The 27109-nt window shown below is 47.2% G+C and overlaps 1 protein-coding gene across 11 annotated transcripts in view; it reads right to left on the minus strand.

The window, feature by feature from the left end:
• RYR1 (ryanodine receptor 1) overlaps positions 1-27109 on the minus strand; it is a 1215008-nt gene that overhangs the window by 496255 nt on the left and 691644 nt on the right. For all 11 annotated transcript variants that reach the window (XM_086938669.1, XM_086938668.1, XM_086938662.1 and 8 more), the window contains 5 exons: positions 21723-21804; positions 19245-19375; positions 17452-17772; positions 16502-16742; positions 16077-16164 (listed from right to left, as the gene is read on the minus strand). In XM_086938669.1, coding sequence (XP_086794795.1) covers positions 16077-16164; positions 16502-16742; positions 17452-17772; positions 19245-19375; positions 21723-21804 — 863 coding nt within the window. The remainder of the gene's footprint in view (positions 1-16076; positions 16165-16501; positions 16743-17451; positions 17773-19244; positions 19376-21722; positions 21805-27109) is intronic.

A 27109-nucleotide genomic window follows, 5' to 3' on the forward strand; every position in this document is an offset into this window, starting at 1 on the left:
GCTCCTCCCTCTTCCGTTGCCGCTCCCTGTTTTCTGCCGAGGAGATAGAGATAAATTCCCCCCTGAGGACTGCCTTCAGCGCCGCCCACTGTGTCGCCAACGAGGTGTCCGAGTTACTATTGTGTGCCTGGTAGTCCCGTATCGCCTCCTCAATGTGTTTTACCACTGTCTTCTTGTGCAGAAGGGTGTCCCTAAGGCGCCACACCCCTCGAGAGGGGGAGGACGCTGGCCACGCAAACTCACCCACGACCGGCGCATGATCAGACAGTGTCAGGACCCCAATGTCCGCCGCTGTAGCAGCGGCACGCATTGGTCCACTGACCAGAAAGTAGTCCAACCGTGCGTAGGTCCGGTGCGCGTGCGAATAATAGGAGTAATCCCTACCTGTAGGGTGGAGGGTGCGCCAAAGGTCATGCAAATCCATGTCGGCGATACGGGCCTTCCCGGCCTGGGAAAGTTCCCCAGTCTGCGGGAACCGCTGCGCCGACCTGTCTACTGCAGAATCAAAGACAATATTCAAGTCACCCCCTAGTATAACATGACGATCGGGGGAAGCAGTTACATCCACCAGCACTGAATCCAAAAAGCGTTCCTGATGGTCATTCGGGCTATATAAGGAGCCAATAGTGAACGATGTGCCCCCCAGGCGGAGGCGGTATGCCAAAAGCCTCCCCTTTTGTTCAGCAAATTTATACAACACCTCCCCCTTAAAGGAGCTCGCTAACAGAATAGCCACCCCCGCAGTTTTGGACGCAGCAGAGGAGAAAAACTGGGTGGGAAACCTGGCAGAGCGCATTCTATGGCAGTCGCGGGACAGCAAATGGGTTTCTTGCAGGAGGCATATATCAGCTTGCGTCCCCTCTAGCAGAGACAAAATCGCCCTACGCTTAACAGGGTTATTCAGGCCCTTAACATTAAGGGTCACCACCTTCAGGGACGACATATCTCCCAGAGGCCGGAGACGCTACGTCGCGGGCAGGCAACCGGAGGGGAAGGGGCGCAGGGCAGCAGCGCAGGACAGGCAGAAGTAGGCCAAGTGCGTACACAGGAAACATCGGACGGTTCTTTCCCAACCCCAGAACAACACCCAACCCCACCCCAAACGAACCAATGGCAACTAGCCAAATACCAACTCAAACAACCCATTGTCTCAGTCATGCCTCAAAACGGACAGGTCTGCAGAAAGTACCAAAAGTGGACGTCCGGCCACTCACTTCTCCCGCTCCCCCCCGACCCTCCCTCCAACCCCCGAACCTGGCACCGAAGAAGCTATGTCCATCTCCCCCCGGAGTGAGTTTAGGCCGTCAAGGCCACACCGTTCGAGTCAGCTGAATCCCTGGCCGCTTCTCTCAGGGCACTGGCCATGTCCGCTCTGATGGTGGGCGAGTCAGGCCGCCCAGCGCTCGCCGCCGATCTCCGTCTCGCCGACCTCCGTCGTCCTCCTCTATCTGAGCGCCTCCAAGACGGCGTCCCTCCATCCTCTTCCGTAGCTGTGAGCCCCAAGACTCCGCAAATGTCCTGCAAGGAGCGCAGCTGGTGCAGCACCCCGTTCCAACGAAATATCAAACGAAAGGGATGCCCCCAGGAGTACGGCGTCTCGTGCTCACGCAGGAAATCGGTCGCAATCTTGAAGGACCTGCGTTTCTGCAATGTGATGGCAGACAGGTCCTGATACAGCGCCACAGGTCGCTCTCTAAACGTCAGTGGCTGTTTCCTGCGGGCCTCGGACATGATGCGCTCCTTCATCGGAAAGTCAGGAAGGTAGGCCAAGATGTCTGGCGGAGGTGCTGCCGACTGTCGCTGTCGGCCGACCCTGTGGGCCCTATCAATGCGGATCTGAAAGTCCGCGGCCTCTCCTAGAATGCCCCGGAACAGGTCTTGCAAGTAGCCCACCAGGTCTGTCCCCTCATCTGAAGATGGTACACCCCGTACCCGGATATTATTCCGCCTCAACCTGTTCTCCAGGTCTTCGGTGTGGGCCTGGAGTTCAACACACTGCTCCCTGAGACGGAGAACGTCTTGTTGCAGGTGGACAATCTCGTCGTCCCGACGTTGGGCCGCTGTCTCCACCGTCTCTATCCGCTCACCAAGGCCTTCCACTTCCCTGCGGACCTCGCGTACCTCGCTGGCCACCTCCTGCTTCAGCGTCTGGAAGTCCGCTTTAAGCGAGCTAAACAGGTCCTCCATGAAGGATCTCGTGACGGGGGGCTCACCCCCGCCCGTGTCCGCAGTGGCCCGGGAAGAGCCCGGAGACGGTTGCGCCCTGTCCCGTTGTTGCTGGGCCCTGCTAAGCATGTCCGGCAGGGTACGGTCCCCCTTCCTCGATCCTCCTTTTCCAGCCATTCGTGTCTCGTACCTTGTCGCGGCCAACTGAAGCAGGGACACGGGCTCCGGCCACTTCGAGGAGTTTCCAGTGGTCAGCAGAGTCCCTCAAGAAGGAACTCCCGGCCAGATAGGGAACCTGCGCCACAGATGACAAAATGGCGGGCCAGTCCAGTCACAAAGAGCCGATCGGCGCCCAGCCAAGAGTTCAACAGGGGCCCCCGTCGGGGGAACTCCGGCCGGAGTGTCCCGCAGGAAGGGAGAGGCGTGCAAAAGCGGAGGTGCAGTAGGCGACTTCAAGCGACATTGAAGGAGGGCCGCCTCACCTTCGCTGTGAAGACAAGATGGCGGTTGGGCGGGGCCGGGAAGATCGTCCAAGCCCGGCGATATCACCGGGGACACTCCAGAAGCCAGGCCCACGGGGAAAAGTTCCAACCAGGGCCGTCGGGCAAGGAAGGAGAAACGGTAGATCTGGCTCCGATCCTAAGCGTTGTCGTCAACCGGCCACGGGGCCGGGGCTCGCACCCCTTGGGAGGCCACCACCGCTAGTCCAAGCACCACCTCGCTCACACGGCAGGGTCCCCGTGCAGGGAAGTCACACAGCCGATATCCCTCAGGCGATCCCCGTCGAGCATCGGGGCGGTCTCCACACCAGATCGCTAGACATCAGCACCAGGCCCCAGCCGGGATGTCCGGACAGCGCCCCGATCAGCTCCGCCTCCAAGGCGCTCCGCCGTCCTGAAACAGTCTTTTAAGGTGCTTCCACCGTAGCGATCGGGGCCAAAGTAGTATCAATACGTGCCCCAAGGTCTCCGCCGTCCGTCTCTCATCCACTGAGCTTCAGCGGGGGGAGAGAAGCTGACGAAAAAGGGCTCGGGCCTAGTCGGGTCGGAGGAGCTGCGGGAAGAAGCGTCCGCTCACCCCGCCATTTTGGCCACGCCCCCTAAATGTTTGTTTTAAAGGATGTCAATCAATGTTCCTTTTGTCTATGTGGATACATCCTACTGATTTAATGCAATTGCTTTTCCGTGGCAGAACCTCTACTTTTATACTGATGCATTAGTGATGGCATGCATTTGGTGTTAATTACTTTACAGATGCCTGTTAAATCAGGGCCACTCATCTTGGAGGCAATTTATTTAAAACTCGTTATCATTGACAAAGCTGAGTCCTTTAGGTACCCTAGATGGGAGACATGAGAGCCATAGTGTTAAAATAAATGGCCAGATATTTAAGGCTTCATTTCGCCTCTCCCACCTGAGGGGTGGAGTTGGCAGAGGTGAGCACACCTTCTGGGCTATGCTGAAAAGGAGGGGAGATAGGAAGGGGGCCTGCTCCTGATAGCAGGAGAGGCTGGGGTCACATTACAAAGGCGGTAAGGACTTTGAAGCTCACAGATGGCTCTTTCCAGCCTAGGGGAGGTGTGAACCTCTCCGCCCAGGAAAGGCTTTGTTTTTGGACTCAGAGAGCAAAGGATCCCACCCCAGGGGTCCAGAAACATGTCTTATGCATGTCACTTATTGCAATACCACATTATTCATTGTAAAATTACATTTGGCTGCACGTTTATTTCTGGCTCCACAAATCATGATTAGCATTTTGGAATAATTAACTTCAAATTTGTTTTCGGCATAGTAGCAAGCGAGGGCCGCCAGTGATCACTACAGCCCAACCACAGTGTGAATGAATAATAAAGTGTCATCCGTGTACTGAAGGCATTGTATATGGAAGCCTGCAAATGTAGGTGGTATCAAGCATGCTGACCTCAGGGCTTTCTTAATGTCGGCCAAGTAAAGGTTGAACAATAGTGGAGCAAGAATACAGCATTGTTTTACTCCAGTGGTGGTCTTGATTTTGTGGCTGGTAATTCTATTATATGTGACTTTAACTTTTACCCAGGTTTCCATATATAAGCTTCTAGTGGCTATTAGAAGATCTTCTTCAAAGACCCAGCTCATCAACTGCCACAGTCTCCCTCGGTCCACTTTGTCAAATGTGGTTTTGAAGTCTATCGAGGTGATATAGCGAGGGAGTCTTGTTACTATTCACAGTTTTTATCAGCGAGGAGCGTATCATCAGATTGTCTTCCGTGCCATGCCCGTGCCTAAAACCTGATTGAGGTTTTAGGCCTTAGTGTTTGACCACTTCTCTAACTCATTGTTTTATATTTTGGCCAAACATTTGCCTTCCACATCGATTAGGGCAATGAGCCGGAAGTTGGCTGAATTATCACATGTTCCTCTTTGGTGTATTGGAGTAAGTATAGCACTGTGTCAGCTGTCTGGCACTGTGTTCTACCAAAGACAATTTTTAATGAAGGGATTTTTGTAGGAATGCCCATTCTTCTATGGCATTTTTTAAATATTACGGTCGGGATGCAATTCGGGGCCTGGAGCACCAGCAGCTCGAAACAATGGCAATGTGTGCTTGATCAATTCATAGGATGCTATTGCTTCGGCCCAGAGTGAAAGACTTTTGATAGAGCTTTCACGGTCCACTAGTTCTTCCACAGAATCTTCCTGACTGCCTTCCTTTTTCCCTGAGTTATACAGGTTGAGACTGTATTCCGACCACTTGGCGGCCTCCACAGCCGGTGAAGCTTTTCGTATGTTTTGACTCAACCTCACCTTAACAAGATTCCAAAATGTTCCTGGATTTTCCATTTTCAGAGCGTTGTGTAATTCCACCCATGTCTGTTCTTCATTAGCACAGGTGATTTCCCAAGATTTTGCTCTGAAAACCTTCCTCGCTTTCCAAATCTGTGTGACTTGTGAGGCAGCAGTAGTAAGTTTTTGTGGCAACCTCCGAAGTTTATTTAGTTCTCGTTTCAGAACCGTCAGCGCTGGATTGCCGGGTCCTGTATGGGCATAGGCACCACCCGGCTTTTGGGGCTTCCTTACAAGTCTCTCCAACAGATTGTTCAGTAATGTTGCCCAGTTTATAGTTGAGGGTGACATGTTACGTGCCTCACGTTGCAGAGCTTCTCTCAACCCTACCAGGGCCTCTTGGGCAGGCGTTGTTGACCATTTTATTTTTCGCAGCCCGCAGGTGTCTTCTCCTGTACCACTTGCTTGTAGTTGTAATAGTTTAGGCATCTCCCTATAGAGGGAACATGCTGTGTAGAAATCCAAATATAGTCTTTTAAAGAGTAACAGGAGCTAGTTGTATATGTGCAGCCGACTGGTTGATCTTTGGCCCCCCTTCTATTCAGGGTTCTGAGGTCCAAGGCATTCAAAGAGGCAGCAAACCTCTGGCATTCCTTGTCTCTCTTTACATGACCTGGCATAATCTCCAGTATGCGCCATGCATTTTCCTCTTCCTGTTGGCATGGAAATATTTCAGAGGTCTCCAGCAAGAACATATTAAAGTCACCCGCCAAGACCCATATTTCTTTGATATACTGCTGTCATGAGGACTTGATTAACTTTAAAATGTTTCAAAAGATTTATTTATTTTTTGGCTGTTTAGGATTTATATATATATTTCCAAAAATAAGTGCCGGCGTCTTTTTTCCATATCCCAAGGGTATACCGTAGCATCAGGAAAATACAGGCAACATGAGCGAGGACTTTCACATCCGTCTTCCATGACTTATGGACCAAAGTTGAGAGCCCTCCTAATGAGTTATCCCCTGTGAGGATATTTGCATAGTTTTCACTTGTTTTACGCCCTCTCTCTATATGTGGTCAGTTATTAGTATTGACTAGGCAGGTTTTTGTGCTGGCTCCTTAAAATCATAAAGGAAACAATCTGATTGGCTTACTGTAGAAGGCAAGTCAAATCTGTTTGCAGCCTTTCCACTAGTGTGTGGAATCTACCTATGCTATCTGCATGGTGAATTAGCCACAGGTTGAGTTGAAAGAGTGGACACTGATATTACGTAGTCTTCCCGCTCTGACCTGGTGGCAGTAGTTGGATCTTTGGTTATTTCTCCTTCCTCCGGGTCCTCATCAGAATAGTCCTCATGAATAGTCATGGGTGGAAACTGTCTAACTGAAGGTATGTTTCCAGAATGTATGCCTGGACTACCCTAGGAGTGTGAGGAAAGGTTTAGTTTGTAAGAGAAGGAGCAAGCGGTGTCGGTTGAGTAGTTGTTTCTGGAAATCTTTTGTAATAGTCCTCTGGCATTTTTCACAGATATGATACCAGGGCCGTTAGAACATGCAGGGCCGGACTGGCCACACCGGGCATCGGGCATTTTTCCTTGTAGACTGGAGGCAAGGGGGCCAAATTTAACTTATGGGGGCCAATTTCTACTTTCGGGCCGCTCACGCTATAGGCGTCGACAGGACACAGCAATTCCAGTAGAGCAGTGAAATGAAAATACAAGCCTCAGCGCAGTCAAACGGAACTGCCTGAGAATGACTATGCACTGAGGGGGCTGGTCCAACTAAATTTGCCTGGGCTGCTTTTGGCTCCCAGTCCAGTCCTGAGACTATGTGTCATGTGTTCTTGGTAATGGTCTTGTTGTTCATCATAGATATCATAAGCATAATGCCCTTCAAAAGCCTCTACTGATCTTTGATTTCCACAAGGTTCTTGGAAAGAAAAATCTCTTTCCAAATATGTTTCGTCATCTTCATCACAATCTTGGCATTTTAAATGGAGCTGTGTGGGACTATGAGCAATTCTGAATTGGGCCATCATTGTCTGATTCCTCAACGTCGAACAAGTGTGCAAGAGGAAGAAACTTTGCTAGGGAAGAAAAAAGTAAATTACCTGTAACGGAAGTTCTCCAGTATTGGTATCTTTCATAGATTCACATGCTTGAATCTTCCCTGTCGTCAAGTTGAAAGCTGCACGGTATACATAGTGGGAAGTACAATATTAAACATACACATGATAGCTTTAACATAGTCAGAACATAGCCTAACAACTTTTTTTTTAAACAAAAAAATTCAAGGCAATTAAAGCAAAACACAGCATTCACCTCTCCTCACATTGGCTAGCAAGTTCAGATTTGTTGGGCCTGAAGGGAGTCTCTGTAAGCACTGCTTAATCAGTCAGATAATCAACCATTTCTATATATATATATATATATTATCACAACAATTCAAGGTGTTAATAATACCTACAATTTCAGACTACCTTTAATGGTACCAAATGCATGATTTTTGGGCCATGTGGGGGGACCGGAAAAAAGGGACTGCACTCGGAAGACCCATATAAAGACTGCATATATTATCTTTATCCGGCTCAAAAGGTCAAGGAATGCAACTTTTGTACGATATTGTCGACAAAAACATTAAAGGACAGCGACGCAAGAGTATTGTTATGCCTGCAAAAGTTAATATCTGAGGAATCTCATTCTGGTTCTGGGAAGTCTTAACATTGTACTGTTCACTGTGTATATTGTGGACCTCCCAGCTCAACGACAGGGATGATCCAAGCATGTGAATCAATGAAAGATTCAATACTGAAAAATGTGTGTTCAGGCACAATGGTAATTGGAACGCCTTTTTCTGTAATTAGCATTGCCTCCTTTGCACTCGTCAGCTGATTCGATTGATGAGTCCATCAATGCTGTCCTCAACAGTTGTGTTGCAAAAGATCTCATCCTAGTCAACGGTGTTGCTGTTGATGGACTTGTAGTCATCGAGGCCATCTTTGTGGTCGTCAATGAGGATACCATAGTGGTGGTTGAGGTGACCGTCGATGGTGAGGCAGTTGGAGCTTTCATTGAGAATTTTAACAACTCGGTCATCGACGACGGATCCGTCGACTCTTTCTTTTCCTAACAAACTGCGGGCCATATTATCAAGCAAGGGCAAAAGATTATTGCCGCTTTTATCAGAGAAAATTGACGCTAAAACTGCGATAATGGGCTTGATAATATGCCCTTGTGAATTCCCATAGAAGCCCATGTTAACACCACAACAAAAGGTGTGAAACAGAGCAGAGCTCAGGGAGACTCCCTATCACACTATGCGCTGTTTGAAATCTGAGATATGGTGGCCCTTGAAAGGAAGAATGGTTCAGGAGCTGCATTCTGATTGGCTAAAGCTTGGTCACTATTAAAATGACGTGAATTGGCTGACAATGTCACTTCTTAAAGTTTTACTGTGAAATGCTTTCTTCTCACTACTTTTCAAAATTACCATGAAATTCCACCCTTAACAACAGGAAAGATTCAAGAATGTGAATCTATGAACGATTCAATACTTCAATATTTAAGGAAGATATGGGAAAAACAACAGCTAAGGAATTCTTATGACACATTGATGCCACCAGATTGTATTATTTAAAAAAATATATTTTTATTGAGTTTGTAATACATCAAACATTACAATCAAACAAACCCCCCTCCCGCTAATCTGCCTTTTGCCGCAAAGCCAGTCAGGACAACGATGAGACATTCCCCTCTCCGGTTTGTACACAGTCATTTAGCCAACAACCGATAGCAGGGCAGGCAGCGATCTTTGAAATATCTACTGATCTGATCGCAAATGAGTAGCACCTCCCCCCTCGCTCAATCCCCCTCTGTATATCATAGTGCGATATTCAAACCCGACCATACAGGCTGACACACCGTCTCCTTCCTCCCGATGGCAATCTTATGTCCCTAGTCCTCTACTGTAGCGTGAGCATCTTCCTTACTACTCAGGTATGACAGGTATAATCCCCAAAAGTTTTTAGGGAGGCTGTAACTCGCTGTAGTTCTCCGATTGTATACAGCTATATAACATAGCGTGTGCCCAGCGTTTAGGTGTAGGTGCAGGGCCTCTCATCCAACAACAGGCTACTACCCTTCGGGTTATGAGCAGCCCCATGTCCACCAATCACCGAGTAGCTCTAGGTAACTTCTTAGAGTACCCTAGAAGTGCCAGAGTGGGACATGGTGTGAGATCTATTTCTACTGTGTTACTTATGTCCGTGAAGATCTTTTCCCAAAAATCGCATACACTTGGGCTTGCCATGCCAGGTATAGGAAATCTGCGTCTGGCGCATGACATCTCTCACACTCTGCAGTGTCACGAAGGCCATACCTGTGTAGCTGTGCCGGTGTGTAATACACCCTGTTGAGAAAGTTGAAGTGCACTAGTCTGTGTCTGCCATTCAGTGATAGCTTCCTAGTATTAATACAGCAGTATCTCCACATGTCATCATCTATTACTATCTGTAGGTCGTTTTGCCATGCCGGTCGCGCTTTCGAGTATTTGTGCTCCCTATGTGCCTGAGACAGCTTATATAAGTTAGACAGTAGTTTCTGGGGGGCCTCTGCCTTTATTACATATGTGAGTTCCGGGACTTCGGGTGGTTCAGCCATATCTTTCCCCAGCAGCTCCACAAGAGCGATACGCACCCTGTGGAATTGGAAGCGAGTCAATAGGGGAGTACCCTCACTGTTTGTTGTCGCCTGCTCCCACGTTTTGGCCACTCCATCCTGAAACAGGTCTCCAGCAACTTTAATGTTTAGCTTTTGTAGCGCACGTACCACTCCCCTCTCTTTGATGGGAGGCAACCACTGTGCCCAATCGACAGGCATTATGGGAGAGTATAGTAATGCTCCTCCCTGCAGCTGCAGAATACTGTGCCACGTATGATTTGTTGCTGCGATCGAGTCCAGGATGCCAGTCCTACCATCTACTGGTTGGAAAATTGTGGCCGAGAGCGAGAGAGGGCTAACAAAGAGTGTTTCCATGTGGACATGCGGAATACCGCCATCCCCGTGGAGCCAGGTGTGCAGATGAGCGGCTTGAGCTACTCTGTAATAAAGCTCCAAGTCTGGGGTACCGAGCCCACCCATGCTGTAAGGAAATGTGAGTAGCGTCCACTTGGCTCAGGGTTGTTTCCCTGCCCATGCCAGTTTAACCATGAGTTGCGTTAGTCGTTGAAAAAAGGACTTGGGAAGTACTATTGAGATTGTCATAAATAAGAACAGTAGTCTAGGCAACACAACCATTTTCATTATGGATATCCGTCCTAGAAGAGTAAGTGGGAGTCTGCACCAGGCCTCAACATCATCTTCCAGCTTGCTGAAGGCAGTGCCATAGTTTGCTCTGAACAGGATCTCAGCATCAGTATATAACTGTATACCCAGGTATCTAACTGTGTCTGTGGTCCACTGCAGTGGGTATTCCATATCGATATTCTGTGTTATAGGGGTTAAGGGGAAGGCCAGGGACTTCGTCCAGTTAACCTTCAGGCCCAATAGGTCGCCGAAGCGGACCACCTCTCTCAATACAGAGGCTAAGTTCTTATCTGGATCGCAAACGTATAGCAGAGTGTCGTCTGCATACATGGAAACCAGTATCTTGTATGTGGGGAAACCTATGCCTTCATTGCCATGGTATTCTTGTAGCGCACAGGCTAATGGTTCCGCCACTAGGGCGTACAGAAGGGGCGGCAGCGGGCACCCTTGTCTGGTACCTCTGCTGATGGGGAAGGAGTCGGTGGCCAGATTACCAAGTCAGAGCCTGGCCCGCGGACAGTTGTATAGGGCCCCTATCATTTGAAGGAAAGGCAGCCCCAGGCCCATCCTCTGTAGTACCAGTCACATGAACGGCCACTCCACTGAGTCGAAGGCCTTTTCCATGTCGAGGAACACCGCTAGCGCCTTCCGATCCTGCGTGACATGTTGTATCGTGCCTAAGACTGTGCAGATGTTGTATATCTGGTTCCTGCTGGGGATGAAGTCAGCCGGCTCAGGCGCCACTAACCGGGGCGCCAAAAGCGCCAGGCGGTTCGCCAGAACTTTAGCAAATAATTTGGTGTCCACGTTTAGTAGTGAAAGGGGTCTATACGAACCGCACTCGTCTCGTGCCTTGCCTGGCTTCAGTATCGTGACCAGTAGTGCCTCCCTCATTGATTGCGGCATACTGCCTTCTACGCAGATGTCATCAAAGAGCGCCGAGAGGTGTGGGAGTAGTTTATCCTGAAACGCCTTGTAGAACCCCACTGTGAGGCCATCTGCACCCGGGGCACTGCCGGCTCGCATGCCCGCCAGAGCTTCAGCAATTTCATCCTTCTCTATCAGGAGCATCAAGAATTCCCTGTGTGTGTTGGTCAATGAAGGTATATTAATGTGGTCTAGGTAGTCAGTAATATCGTCCTCAAGGTCTCCACTTTTGGACGAGTACAGCTCAGTGTAGCAGGCCTTGAAGGCTTGTGCTATATATGTTTCTTCCTTTAATACTGCACCCTCCCCCGTCTTTATTTCCGTGACTTGTTGTCGTCCCCTTTTCCCACTCAAGATTCTGGCCAGGACTGAACTAGGTCTCTCTCCCTCCCCATACGTCCGAGCCATTGCATATTTTCCCAGGTGTTTCACTTCCCTGTCCGCTTCCTCATGGCATTCAGTCAGGAGTGACTTGATCTCATCCCCTATTGCGCTGTCAGAGTGTCTGCGCTGTCTCTCCTCTAGGGTAGCTAATTGTCGCTCCAGGTTAGCAAGTCTTTCTCTAATGGACTTGAGTACTCCCGAGTGTTTCGACATCGCTATGCCCCTTATATATACTTTGAATGTCTCCCATACCACCTGGAAGCTGTCTACAGAGCTTACGTTGGTCTCAAAGAAAATGTCAATGGCCTCCACTAGCTCTCCTCTAAATGTCGGGTCTAGAAGGGAATATGGGGGGAATCTCCACGTGAAAGGTGGGATGGCTTCCCTGGAATGTCCAGCACCAGCAGCACCGGCGAGTGGTCAGACAAGGTCCTAGGTAGCACCTTACAGACTCTGCCCTAAGCTGGAGGTGGATGCCAGCCAATAGTCTATTCTGGTATGAATATCATAGTAGGCCGAGTAATGAGTGTAACCACCTTGCTCCGGGTGTCTGGTCCGCCATACATCCTCCAGGCTCAGACTGGTGATCACACTCCTTTGGGCCAGGGCTGCCGCAGAGGGTCTTTGAGGTGGGCCAGCAGATCTGTCCAGGGTAGGGTCAAGTACCAGATTAAAGTCCCCTCCCCATGGTTTGCGATCAATGTCATAATTTCTAGCAATGGCAGCTAGGGCCTGAAAGAAATCTGGGGAGTCATAGTTCGGGCCATAGGCATTGATTATCACAAAATCTATCCCTGGTGCTGTGCATTTGGAGATGATGAATCTACCTGCCGTGTCTGCCCTTAGAGTCTGTAAGGATAATTTCGATTTCGGGTTCACCCAGGTGATCACAACCCTGGCGTGTGACGTGAAGCCCGCCACTGTTATATTGCCCTCTAGGCCCTTGCTGTGTAGCATTCTACTAGTTGGGGGAATATGAGTTTCCTGCAATAGTGCCAGGTCAACATGTTGATGCTGTAGGTAACTAATGACCTTCCTGACTTTCCTGTGGCCGTTCAGACCATGCACATTCCATGTGAGTGCCCTGAGTTTGGGTGTGTAGGGGTTGTTATTTTTGTCAGCCGTGTCAGCCATTGAGGTAAACTTTGTGTTTCCTAAGAGTGAATGTCCTGTATGTGTCCAAGAACTGTAGCGCGCTCAAATTCGGATACAGTACCCCCCTTTACCCACTGAACAGTCCCAACCCAAAGTCCCCGCCACCCCCCTCCCACAGCAGACCACCCCCAACAAGGCCTCGCATCAGGCTCGCATGAATATCCCACTCCCCCCCTCCCCCAACTCTATACCCCAATTGTTTGACCTCCCGTCGGACAGTCAAGGTGCATTGCACGCGAGGGCCATGGTTGCCGGACAACAACAAGTGATTATGTCACACAGCTTGTAAGATGCCCCACTCCAATTACTCGCTGCACCGTATAACATACATCAGCTAAAATGTAAATTCTGACATCATATATCACGTAGGTTGCACTAGCAGCAGGGTCATAACATTGACATTGTCTCTTCCCCTCCCTACACAACCAGACCCATCATGGGCAGGCTGTCCCCACAAGGCAACCCAGAATCATGACTCGAGCACCAGAGGTTTCTCACCCACAGACAGTTCCGCAGGGCCAGCAGATCTCAGTCAACAAGTCCTCGTAAATCCGCAGGTACAGGAGCCTCTGGGACGCAACCTCTGTGGTCTTCTCTGGAGGGAGCCCAGCCTCTTTGTTCATTGTAGGTCGTTAAAACCATCGTCTCCACAGGTAGGCAAGAGATCAGGGTCACTCCTGCTCGTTCAGCTGACTTCGCTGGTAGTCGCCGTCTGCCTGACTGTTGGTCTCCCTGCGGTGGTCCCTGGACCATCCCTTTAAGGCCTGCTGTAGGGCTTTAGGATCCGTGAAGAGGTGGGAATGTCCTTGTCGATTGACATGTAGTTTTGCAGGATACAACATGGCATAGTCCAGTCCGAGGTCCCGAAGCTGTCGCTTAAACGAGGCAAAGTGTCTGCGGGCCTCTTGCACCCTAGCTGTGAAGTCAGGATATAGGGAGATTTCCGAGCCTTCATACTGCAATGATTTCTTGTCCCTGGCTGACCGGAGTGCTACGTCCCTGTCCCTGTCCCTGTAATTGAGGAGCTTGGCGATAATGGGACGCGGAGGGGCTCCCGGGCGCGGTCGAGGGCCCAGCGAACGGTGTGCACGCTCAACCACGAACATTGGTGAGAACACATCTTCACCTAGTAGAGTAATCAGGAGCTTCTCAACGAACTTCTCCATGTTGCCAATCTGTGTCGTTTTTGGTACGCCCGTGATGCGAAGGTTAGAGCCCCGAGAACGGGCCTCCAAGTCCTCGGTCTTCTCCTGGAGCGATTGCATAAGTTTCTCAATTTTCTCATGATCCGAGTCTAACTCCGTTTGTGCCTCCTCAACCTCTGTGAGACGTCTTTCAGACATATCTAAGCATTCAGCGTGTTTGTCGACGCGCTCCGCCATACAGTCCATCCGGTAGGTGAGGGCATCTATCTTGGTGCCTATTGACGACATGCTGTCTTGTAGACCTTTTTCCATGGCTAAGAGCATGGTTTTAATGTCCGGGTAGTCAGAGTTGCCCGCTCCATTCGTCGAGATGGCGTTATCTGCCTCCTGGGACTCCGGGGTCTTATTGCGGCGCTGTTCGAATGGAAGCTTGCTCTGGGTCTTGTCGCCTTTCCCCATGTTTTCAGAGGGGAGCAGGTAACGCAGGCCACGCTTGTGTAGGATCCTTCCAGGCGTTGCCGGTCAGGGCGTGTGGTATATGGCCGGGAACGTTCCAACCTCACCCCGTCTAGGTGCCGCAAGGTTGAGTCGTGTAGTCCCCCCGGGATCTCTGATTTACATGATCTCGTGTACAGAGCCAGGCCTTCCTTAATCGGCGCTGTCGCTGAGGGTTCCCCAGAGGCCATGTCGCAGCGCACCGCAGGGCAACCCCAAAGCACACCAGATGGACTATGTCCCTCAGCACCGATCTGCGTTAGCGTGACGCACCCTAAGTTTATAAGCGCAGCAGCACCATCTCCGTCGCAGTCTGTCCCTCAGCTCACTATCTCCCTGGGTATGTACTAGGCTCCACGGGGTGATTCAGACCCCAGTTCGACTTGCTAGCAGGGCTGTAGGCGTGTGTCTCTCTGTGTGCAGCGCTGCTTGAGCCGATCACCCCCAGGCTTTTCCTCACCTTGTCAGGGCTATGTGTTAAGTCCCAGAGCCCTCACCACGTGGGAGCCGCGATGGTGGTGGAGATCACACTCCTGTTGTGAGGCTAAACGCCTAGGCATGATAATGCAGGGTCCCCAGAACAACTTGCTGGCAGGGCTGTAGGTGTGCGCTTGTCAGTGCCCAGCGCTACTTTCACCGATCACCCCCAGGCTGTTCCACACTTTATCAGGATATGCCAAGTCTCAGAGCCGTCACCACGTGGGAGCCGCGGTGGTGTCAGAGATTGTACTCCCGTTGTGTTGTAGTTCTCCAGGGCACGGTAATACAGGGGGGGGTCGACAGGATGGCAGATATTCCCCCCCCCCCACGATCGGGGGCCCGCAGCTCTGGGCGTACAAAACCAAGCGCTCACTGGGTTCTCGTGCCTCCGCGATCCGCACGCACTAGCACGTAAGCCAGGTCTGGCAGTACGCAAGCACGCGACTTCACGGCCTCACTCGCCGCTGGACACGCTTCTCCCGCCGCCGGCCGTTTCAGCTCCTTTGTGCGCGAATCAGGTTCCCTCAGGCTGTCCATTTCGTAGGGTTGTCAGGCTGACTGCTGGACGCTTAAAGATAAGCACGCTGATGTAGGATATTTAGGGATAGTTAGGGCAGCAAAGCGGAGCTCGGGGATCACGCGTTCGCCGTCGATGCCGGCAAGCTCCGCCCCCAGCGCCACCAGATTGTATAAAAGCAGAAATTATGGCATCCGTAATTGCATCTGGCATCAATTAGCTAATTTCACACATCAAGTGATAATTCGCAGATTTTACATTACACATATTTCTGAATCAGACCTTAAGTCTCCAATTCAGGAAAGGCTATTTGAGAATGCTGTTGCAAGAATGCTAGTAAACAACTTTGTGATGTCCCTGTTTCTCAGGAGAATGAGTGTGTTTTTGTCCAGGAATATGTTCAAACTTTCACAATAATATATCTAAGAAAATATGAATGAATACTTCGAGAAGCATACTTGTTGGAAGCATTCATGATGGTGATGTTTGAATTGCTTGCAACAGTCTCAATCATGATAAGGAGATATAGCTGATACTCAACCGTCCTGGAAACATTATTTCATGCTTGTCATAAAAAGGATCCTACCTCACTACTGACCAGATGAGCAGTTCTATTCTACCAGAAGCAATGGCTGCGAAGCCTCTCCCGATCAGTCTCAAACTATAAAAAATTGATTCACCTGAAGAAGAGAACATTTTCTATCCCATTTACCACAATGCTCCTCACTTCCAGACTTACATGAGACTTGGACCAGAAGATGAAGACCTCTCCCACCATTCTGAAGAGCTCTTCTGCATCCTGGTCTGGTGCTCTCAGCCAGTTGGCCCTGTGGACACAACATACAATCAGAACTGAAAATCTCAGAGGTGCCATAACATAGTTCTGCTACATTCTGTTGATACAAGTCAGTGTTAATTCGAAGGATAGCATCTGTCACTCTTAAAGGTCTGTGTGATTAGTAAGTGAAGTGAGAACACACCGCAGGGCATAGAATGTGTTCAACAGATGGATGTGGAGAGTGAAGTCATTTTAGTGGCAGCTAAATTCCTAGAATTCCTAGTATCAAGTTTTGGTACAGGACCAATATAGCGCCATGTCAATGTACAGATCTATCTGCTGGGACTGGATACCAAATGAACAGCAAATTTAGTAGAGATACCTACCTGTTGTTGTCTACATAGCGTATAAGCAGTGGGTAGAGAGCATATAGGTCACGACAGAGGACAGAAAACTCATCACGAATAATGGTCTCAGAGTCTTCAGACTCTGACTTGGCCTCCAGGCGCAGTTGTTCTTCCTCAGCCACTACCTTCCCTGCCCGCTTCTTCAACTTCTCCATGGTGGGGATGAAGTGGGACCGGAGCAGTTCTGGCATGGCCTTGCTCACAATGGGCTGTGCAAAGACTACAAAAGAGAATAGTATGTTAATATATGATTCGGAGAGCTGTTGTAACTTTTTACATGATTAAAGAGGAAAAGAATGTCTGTGAGGGTTGTGGTAATAATTCAGTTGGTAGATTTTGGAATGGTGTGATAACACTTCATAAGGTGTATGCTAGTTGGAATTCTCACATGAGGAGAAGGACTGGCTCTGTGATTATGGGAAATGCTGACTAAATGTCTCTAAAATGAAGGGAGATGGAGTACAGGTGTGTATTTTGATTTCAAATCGCTGCAGCAACAGGTCTCAAGGAGAAGGGTGCGAAGGGGGTGGAATTTTAACACAGCAAAAGAGGTAGTTCAGAAAGAGACTTCAAAGATAGACAGCAGTAAACTAGAACAGAGAGGAAGAAAGAATGAACTTGGGAGAGAAAAAATTGAAAGATGGTGAAAGAGAAAGGTGGGGGGGTCAAATACAGATAGCTGAATAAAGCTATAAGCAGGGTAAGACAGAAAGTTGGGTACCTAGACTGCTACATGGAGAGACAAGTAAAGCAGGTCTCTGTCGTGTGTTCTGTTATTTCTCATCCAGTAGCTTGAACAATGCATAAGAACACTGGTGAAGCCAGGCTTTAGAATGGTTGTGGAAGGAACACACTTGTCTGGAATGCGGCACAGGGATGGATAGTGTGAGATCAGCTAAAGGAGTTTCCCCTTTATGTTATGCCCATACCTGCAAGTCGCTTCATCCAGGAGGCCTCATCAATACCCAGGTTATTGACAACAATCTTCAGGATGTTGCCAAGCAGTGCATTGAGGTGCTCAGAGGTGACAGATGTACAACAGGGGCTGGAGTCGTCAGGCACATTCTCAGGCCCTCTTTCCCACCATCGGGGCAGATAATTGCACAGCATTGGTAAAGTAACTTCAATCACATGGGGCATCTCAGTGTAGCGGGCACCAGATTCTGCCAGACTGCCAATCTCTTTCATCAGGCTCTCTAGGTCTGGGATATCAGGACACATTTCCTCCACATGGTCAGGCAATCCCAGAACTGCAAGTAGAAGAGGAACGAGAGAGAGATTACATGAGGCTGCTATAAAAGATACAAATTGGTATGTGGTGTCAAGGCATCAAGCTTAAGGTTGCCTGGGGGTAGGGACATTCAAAATATAAAAATACGGAACTTTCATAATTTCTAGAGCATGCACAGATGTCATGAACAGTGTAACAATTACAGTATAACAATATAAGTTCTTTAAAATTACTTTAAGTGGGGCTGCCACTAAATCAACCTTTCACCCTGGTCTGACATGACGTTTGGGGGTGTTCTGTTCCATATGTCATCTTAGAAAGGGGGTTACTTCAGCCCTTTTCTGGATTAACTCTCTATTTCTGTATGAGAAAAGTTGGAGAGGAGTTGTGAATGCCAACAAAATCTGTGTGTGTTCCCAAACTCTCAAGTCAAACCATGCCTTGATCCACCCACTCTGCACCCCTTGGACGAGGTTTGCTACTGCTAACTGCAGACAGTCATGGCATAAAGTATGCATTAGTAAATGCCTTTATGCATGCCAGGTATGCTTTTGTGGGCATCTAAAAGTCATACATTGAGCCGCTTTTTAAGTTAAAAGGCAGGTTTACAGCCATAAATGTAAATTGTGGCTTTGTATTTATGAATGAAGTAAACAAAAGAATCACTTTCCCGGGTGCGAGTAGATAGGAATACCTTTAACATTCATGAGGGTACCTAGGAAGACGTTTCTGGCTAGAAAAAAACTATGTACTGATGGAAAAAATGAAAAGGAAAAAATATGCAATTGCACATTGGGTCTGCCTTTCCCTGATGAGTAGTTGTAGCTTGTTGTATATTTCTTTTACAGTCACAGTTTTCTACAGAAAAAAAGCAGGGGTAGCATCACTCTCAGGTCAGCGCAATCTTGATAAGGCCCCTTCTTTTCTGTGGGTAAACTTGTGATGCAGCCTCCTTAGTGTTTCTGGGCGATGTAGAAGCGGGTTGATGGCAGCAGAGACACTCTTGGCACCAACTAAATCCAGACTTAAGTGCAAGCCATGCTGATGTCAAATACTGCAAAAAAGGTACCAATGCACAAATTCATAAAATGCACATGAATACTTGTCAACTGGTCGACTCAAAAATGAGGGTGAAGTCAGCTGATCAAGAGGGTTATCCTATTAAGGTGAAGTCAGAATGAGCAGTTTTTGGAGGGTGAAATTACTTTAAAAAAGGATGATGCCTGCCAAATGCGGGTCAGCAGACAGGTATGCACCTTAAGGAGACTCTTCCTACCTTCTGCTTTGCAAACGTAGGACGTGGAAGGCGAGAGAAGAGTACTGAATTTCTTTTAAATAAACTTGTCCATTCATGTCATTTAAGTCCCTTCCACCACAAGGAATAGTGTTTTACGAGGGATCATATTTATTAATCTCCCTTGTCACGGACTATTATACGCCTCATTATTAATTTTACTTTCTTGGGGGGTGTTCTTTAATGTTCATACTCACGTGCACGCTCCCGTGGCGTCTTGGTCGTATACACAGAGTAGATGTTGTACTCATTCAAAGCAGGCTCCAGAAACGCCACTGGCATTGCAGCCGCCAGCCTGGCGAGGCACTCCCCCAAGGCTGGACGCTGTCTATCAGGAGGGGCACCGGGTGGAGGCAAAGGAAAATAGGATACAATGTTAGGTAAGGGAATGCTAAAAGAGCCTTTCCATAATAGTCGTCCACCTGTCCACACCCGCCATTTTGGCCTGCTTTCAACATCCCATGCAAGTATCAAGGGTCTGGTATGCACCACTTTGGGAGGCCCTTCTGGATGCACTTGTGAGGCTGTTTGCCCACCAAAAGCAAAGCATTACTGTTGCTGGATTTATTCTTAATTACTTTAACGTGCATTAATTTGACTCTTTTTTGTTTTTGAATGTGCCATGCGGCTAGAAACTGATTGCTGTAATATAATAACCTAGTTGTTTTAGTTGGTAGCGTTGTCTGCCTTTTCTTTGACTCTCTGCAATTTGTTCAGTTTGTGTGCAGGCGTTTTACTCCCAGAGGTCTAAACCACGCACTAAGAGCCCCCAGCTCCTGCCTTTAGCCCTTCCCTGACTTTCTTCCCCTCACTTTTACCCCCTTGAGTTCATACTTCACTGTAGATTGGGTGTCCCCTCTCCTTTACTGGCTATCCTGCCTTTGTGCCTTCCTTGACCCAACTCCCAGCATTCTTAACCCTCCTCCCAGGGCATTTTGCTTGGCATACAGGTGAAGGGCGAGAGGTTAAAGGCATCTTCCCTGTTTAGGAATTTTAGGGCCCTTATGCGCCTGAGGTGAGATAGCCTCCTCCCACATCTTCCTCTCGCACCTAATCTATCTTCCTCCTTCACCTTATCTATGTTCCTTTCACCAAGTTGCTCCTAAGTTGATCAAATAGAGCATTTGTCCCGGCTGCCTATAACCAGTTCACTTCTGAGTGGTTTAGATGTGCTACCATAACTGCCTGTGTACAGTGCTTGTCATGTGTTCTTACTCTTTCATTCTGGGAGGACTCTACAGATACCAGCACTACCAAGCCATCAGCCAGGTAAGGTCAAGTGATTTACTCTACAATGCAAGTACAAGAAACCTTACAAGCTCTCAGGGCTCAAAGCTCCAAGAGGAGAAACACCATTCACTTTGTCATTCGAAAATTCTTGTCTGTGAATAAACAACACACACTATCTCTATGCAGGTCACCATCCGAAAATTGTTTCTTGATTCAAATATTCTCTTCTCAAATCATCCACTTTTTTCACTTTCAGCCTGCATGGATAACAACAGGTGGCATTGGGTATCTTGAGGCAGCTCCTACACTGCAGTATGGCCATCTCTGACTCATTTGTTCACATTTTCTGCCTCACATGAAAGGATTCTGACGTGCTGTCTTACTCTCACAGAAGAGTTCTAGCACAAAGGTAAGTCTTTTCATACTGTACCACAGGAAGACATGCAGTTAGATGATTAGTGCTTGGGTAGTTCCTTGCTTCTTTTAGCTAAACTCTGTTGTGAGAAGTGTTGAGCTGCAGCAAATTGAACCTTACTGTGCATTAAACAACTCCTCCTATAATCCGCTATAACATGCCAGCTAACAAGATCAAACTCTACATGGGCAACATCAGGCGCATGAAAATAGTTTACCAGTTCCTGTGGGCTATTCCCGGTGGGATAGTCTAGTTAGATTACAATATAAACTTATTAAACTTGCACATAGTATAAGCTTTTATGCAACATAAAATATTCACTTGATTAACATATAATTTACTATTACATTGTATCTGTTTTTATTTGTCATGAGCTTGGCCCTTAAGCACCTTAAGTCCAGAAGAAGAACCCTGGAAACCATTTGAAAGGAATTCAATGCAGTGCATGTTTCTCCCAAAAGATAACATTACAGCGTTTTGAGGCTCATACCTCAAAATTGTTATTTGACTGTATTTTAGCTAATACTACAAAAATCTATAGATCCGAAAGTACTTACCTGACTCCGGTGATCTTGGTGTCTAAAATTATATAAAAATCTGTTAGTTTTCTAAATTGGTCTCGAGTTTCTTCTTGAGTGTGTGTCTCATTTATTGGCTCTGTGTATACAACAAATGCTTAACAGTACCCTCTGGTACCGTAAATAGCTTGCCCACACTACCACAAATAGAGCACATCGGATTATCAATTTAAGTCCTGTAAACCTATAAGGGTTGCCTGTACTTTTTGCATGGTGAGCCCTTACATTGGCACTACCACATAAAAAGCAAGCTTCCTACAGCAGGTACTTTAATTGCTGTCGTTGGGTGAAATGTGAGAAACCTTGTCTGTGGACTTAACTCTTTTACTTTGTGGTGGGTAATATTCAGCAGCTCCCAATGCCCCCTTCTTTATATTACACTTAAGACAAAAGAGGCACTTTAAGAACTGTTAACTCAGCCAGCACATGGTATGTTACCAAATCGCACTCACTTCTCCACATACGGGTTCTTGGTAGTCCCAAGGGAATAGATGCTGCACAGGGTCCGGTAACATGAGACTTGAACATCGTCAACTGGAAATCAGACAGAAGGAAACACCATTACAAGTACATTTTCTGACATTTTCGGCAACAAAACCTTATCCTGGTTTCTAGTGGTGTCATCATCAAGGGATTGGGTCCCAGAGCACAACAAAGAATGTGTGAGTTCCATGCAATAGCAGCAGTACCATAGTATTTGAAAGTGGGACATCTCTTAGTCCTATGATTGCGAACCTGCATGCATGCCTAGGCACAATGGAGGCAGTCAAGAGCCAGGAAATTCATGAAATTCCACTGGCTTCAGGCTTACCTGTAATCCCAGCACTTTGTCCTGGGCATTCTGTCTCAATCTATAAACAATAGACTCTTTCCTTACACATGCAGGATCTTTGGAACAGCATTTTTAAAAATGTCTTACCACCATGCAGTGCAGAGCCAATAAGACAGTTTGTTTTGACGGAAATACAATGGAAATATCACAATTGTTACCATATTTTCACCAAAGCATTTGGAAAATGGGATGGCAAGAAGATTGTTTATGGATTCAGATGGAAACTCACAATAGAGGATTTGAATTACATGTACTGAGAGGAAGGGGTCCCAGCGTGAGTGTAGAATGATATGAACAATTCAAAAAATTATTTACACAAACACTGAATGGATCCACATTGTTTTATTCACAATGGGACTGGGTATAATGAATATACAGACAACTGTTCAATAATTTTAAATGGTTGTACAGTGCCCCAGGAGGGAGGAGGGGGGTTGGTGATCTGGTGAGGCTATAGTGATGGAAGGGAATTAGTGACAGTAAAATCAGCCAATTAACAAAACTGTATTGGCGAGTTGCATACAGCCCAAAGGACCATTAGTTCGAAGCATTAAATCAAGAAATCATACTTCACATAATACAATGAATGAAAAAAATAGTGGCGTGAAGTTGACGATCAAACAGGTTATTGTTGACGTTTCGACCCTCAAAAGTTCGCAGGGATTAGTCGTGCCCTTGCTGTGGGGTGTTCATCAGGACAAAATAGGGGGCCGAATGAATCGGGCCGAGGACGCCACTCTCTCGGCCCGATTCATTCGGCACTACACACCACGGAGTTTGAATACCCGCTGGCAAGAGTTCCGACTCCCCACAACTCTGGATATAAACGCACGATCTTCTCTCAACCACTCTATTGAACTCCTGGCAAATTTAATTCTACTACTGGACACGCACACGCGAAGGGTCCAATGTGATGGTAGCCCTTGACCCTTTTCCATATTACGAATCAAGGTTGCCTGCCCCCTATTTTGTCCTGATGAAGACCCCACAGCAAGGGCACGACTAATCCCTGCGAACTTTTGAGGGTCGAAACGTCGACAATAACCTGTTTGATCGTCAACTTCACGCCACTATTTTTTTCATTCATTGTATTATGTGAAGTATGAATTCTTGATTTAATGCTTCGAACTAATGGTCCTTTGGGCTGTATGCAACTCGCCAATACAGTTTTGTTAATTGGCTGATTTTACTGTCACTAATTCCCTTCCATCACTATATCCTCACCAGATCACCAACCCCCCTCCCTCCTCCCTCCTGGGGCACTGTACAACCATTTAGAATTATTGAACAGTTGTCTGTATATTCATTATACCCAGTCCCATTGTGAATAAAACAATGTGGATCCATTCATTGTTTGTGTAAATAATTTTTTGAATTGTTCATATCATTCTACACTCACACTGGGAACCCTTCCTCTCAGTACCTTTAGAACCCAGGTCCCAGTGACTATGTCTGGGTAAACCCCCTATCTATACACTACCTTGAATTACAGGTAAGCACCTTTTCCTTTTCTGTCATGGGATTTTCTCTAACATCAATAAACAGTAGAGTAGAACAGCAAGCTCAATAAATCCTGATGGAGTGCTCCAAAGGCGACAAGACATATATTATCTAAGTAAATATATTGGGCAAAGAGGCCTGACCTACCTGAATCTCGTCTGGAGTCAGAGTCAATACATTACTGTCTGGTAAATGTCTGCACAGAGCACTAGGATTCACCTTTGCAAATATTTTGAATTAGCAAATTTCTCATCAAGGTAGCTGCCTTTCCACGTACAGAATAGAATGTGCCATAGGAAGGGTATGTTATCCTTTGATAACAAAGTAATTATATAATAAACTATCCATTTAGCTTTGATTTGTTTAGATGAAGCGAAACCGGGACAGGCAGTGCAGTGCCATTATTTGTGAATAGCTACTTGGTTTGGCTTAGAGTTGTGGTGTTATCCAAGTAGTATTTCAGAGCCGTTTCACATCGAGTATATGGAGTTATTTTCTACCTGTCATGTATCAGGAACGAAAGCTTGAAGAGAGATTGTATGATTGACATGAAGATTCAAAATTACTTTGGGCAGGAAAGAAGGATGGGTTGTTAAGGAAATATTTTTAGGTTGTAAAACCAATTGCAATTCCTCCAAGGATAGAGCTTGAAGCTCAAATGTGCCCTAATGGCCGAATGGCACAGATACAAGGAAAAGCATTTTACATGAAATGTACTCTTAGTCTGACTTACCTAAGTTCAAAAGGGGGATCAATAGTTTGGAAATTACAATGCTGATTTCCCAAAATGGAGAGACCATCTGATGGTGGAGAAACTTTCCTTTGAACCTCCAGAAATGCTTATTCACTGGAATGTTGAAAAACGATATCTTAGAAGAGCTCTTCCTATATGCAGTGATGGCAGCCAAATAGAGTTTAATAGTAGAGAACTAAAGGTCAGCACCGAAATAAGGTAACACCTTCTCGTCTTGGCAAGTTCTTGAGTCTAACAGTCTTTGAATTCACCATGCACACAACCTCTTGAAGACATATGAAGTGTAAGCCTGGGCAGAGTTCATGGAGTTCTGAGTCAAAAAACCTCTTCAGCGCTACGCCGAGTTCAGCAAGCAGTGGAGAGCGTTATGTCATGCTGTTTGCACTGATTTTAGCACTGTTTGTTTGTCCCGCACTGTAAAATCTGTAGGAATGGCACCACATGCAGCGCTAGAGGGAGCTGCTTCTTTCTGCCACTTAAGTAGAAGTTCTACACAAGCGGCAAATTCCACAACGTGAATGGAAGGCTTCTCAACACGAGTGGTAGCGACCATCAGTGATAACCCAAGGAAATCTCACTGGGAGGTAGTCTAGCATTGGGTTTTCCTCGCTTTTGCTTTCCAACATAATCTTGGCAAGCAAGGAATCTACTCCAGTTTTTAGGAACTCTGCGTGCTCCGTGGAGCGCGGAGTGCAGAAAACTCCACAAATGGAGCAGAGTTCACTGCCAGAGCCTAATGAAGTACATGTGAGGGACTTTTTGTTTCTTTCAGGTTCTTCATGTAGTCATCTTGAAGATTCAGCTGTACTGCAGTTACAGAGAAGTCAGGAAGCCGACATCAGTGAGTGCACACTGGGATGAAATATTCTGCCCAATGTCAAGCAGATTCAACTTGAGGGGAAGTCTCTAGTAAGGTTGAAGCAACTTAAGGCCAGATTTTGCTAACTAAAGAAGGTAACGCAATTCAGTTTCTTCCTGGCAAGTTCTTGGGTCCACCAGTCTTTGAATGTACCATGCGCATAACCTCATCTGGAACATTAAGGTGGCTGTACTGCAGAAATGAGGAGCCATGCAGTTAAGTTCAGCGACTGCATTCTGATATGAAAAATTCTGTACGCCATTTTGGAAAACAGATTGAGTTGAGTGGAAATCTTTTGTGAAGGTGAGGCGATAGGTGAAGCAGATCCAGATAACACCACTGTCTTGGACAACTTAGAGCAATAAAGATCAATGTCTCCTTACACATCACCATTTGAAGATACATTTGGGGAGCAGGAGAATGGTAGGAAAAGCATAAGCAAATGTCTTTGACGCACAAGTTAACAATATATCTGTAAGAAACATTAGTGATAGATTCCTTACCTTAGAATTACCCCAGGCATCAGACTGGATCCGGAAAAATTTTGTCAGCTGTACCCCTGCCTGCACGTCGGAAGGTGGCGTTGTGCGGCTCCGCGTCCGTCACAGACGTTGTGATCGCCTGGATGACGTCGCAGCACCTACTTACACTCCGCCCTCGTACTCTGACGTCAGTTCTGTAAACGACTTTCCGCGCCAGGAACGCAGAGCCATGTAAGATACTGACCACTAGTGCCTTGAAACTAGGGCCCTGAAAGGGATGACCTTAACCCTAGAAATCAGTTCGCAGAATGGGGAGGATGGGTGGGGTGGTAAGGAATCTATCCCTACTAATGTTTCTTACAGATATATCGTTACTGAAGGTAACTAACTTGTGCATCTGAAAGAAACACGTTGTGATAGATTTCTTACCTTAGAATTGATAACCTAGCAATACCAACCCCGGTGGTGGGTCTCCAAAGGGAAACAACACTTACAACTCAACTTTAACAACGCACTACCTTTAAAACTAAACTTTTATAACGCAACATCCATTACAACGCATACCATTACAACGCATACCTACACTATCCAACACTTACCCTACTGTTGCACCCCCTGGAGTTAGAATAGTCATTTTTACCCCTACACTATCCAATACTTACCCTACTGCTGCACCCCCTGGAGTTAGAATAGTAATTTTTACCCCTACACTATTATTATTATTATTATTATGTTTCTTATATAGCGCCTGAATCGACCCCCGAAGGGGTATCTCCGCGCTTGCCTTGGGAACCCGTCCTGGCTTTTCCCTGTGAGATAGCCCCTACAGGGCATCCCCAAGGTGAAAGCCAGGCATCCCGCCGCGGGGGGCCGTTGTGGAGATTAAGCAAGCTTAATGCCCAGAGTTGCAGAGTGTGAACCCATGATTAGGTCAGGCACCGAAGCGAGAATCATCGAGTCCATGGACATTTGAGCTGAAGACCCTGCCGCGTCGGGAATTGAACCCTGGTCCCGGGTCTGACCTCTGCTTCAGGGTCTGCCTGCTCTAACCAGTGAGCCACACTTCTCCACTATCCAACACTTACCCTACTGCTGCACCCCCTGGAGTTAGAATAGTAATTTTTACCCCTACACTATCCAATACTTACCATACATGCAATGTAATGGTATGCGTTGTAATGGTATGCGTTGTAAATGTAGTATGCGTTGTAGTGGAATGCGTTGTAAAGGTAGTTTCAAAGAATTTGTTGTAATGGCATGCGTTGTTATAGAATGCGTTGTAATGGATGTTGCGGTGTAAAAAATGCGTTGTAAAGGTATGCGCTGTAAAAGTATGCGTTGTAACGACATCCATCCATCTCCAAACCAAGATCACACCAGAAAGTCCTGGAGAACAGAACAGCCAAAGAAGC

This window comes from Lissotriton vulgaris, chromosome 9, assembly GCF_964263255.1.
Source record: "Lissotriton vulgaris chromosome 9, aLisVul1.2, whole genome shotgun sequence".
NCBI classification, from domain to species: domain Eukaryota; kingdom Metazoa; phylum Chordata; class Amphibia; order Caudata; family Salamandridae; genus Lissotriton; species Lissotriton vulgaris.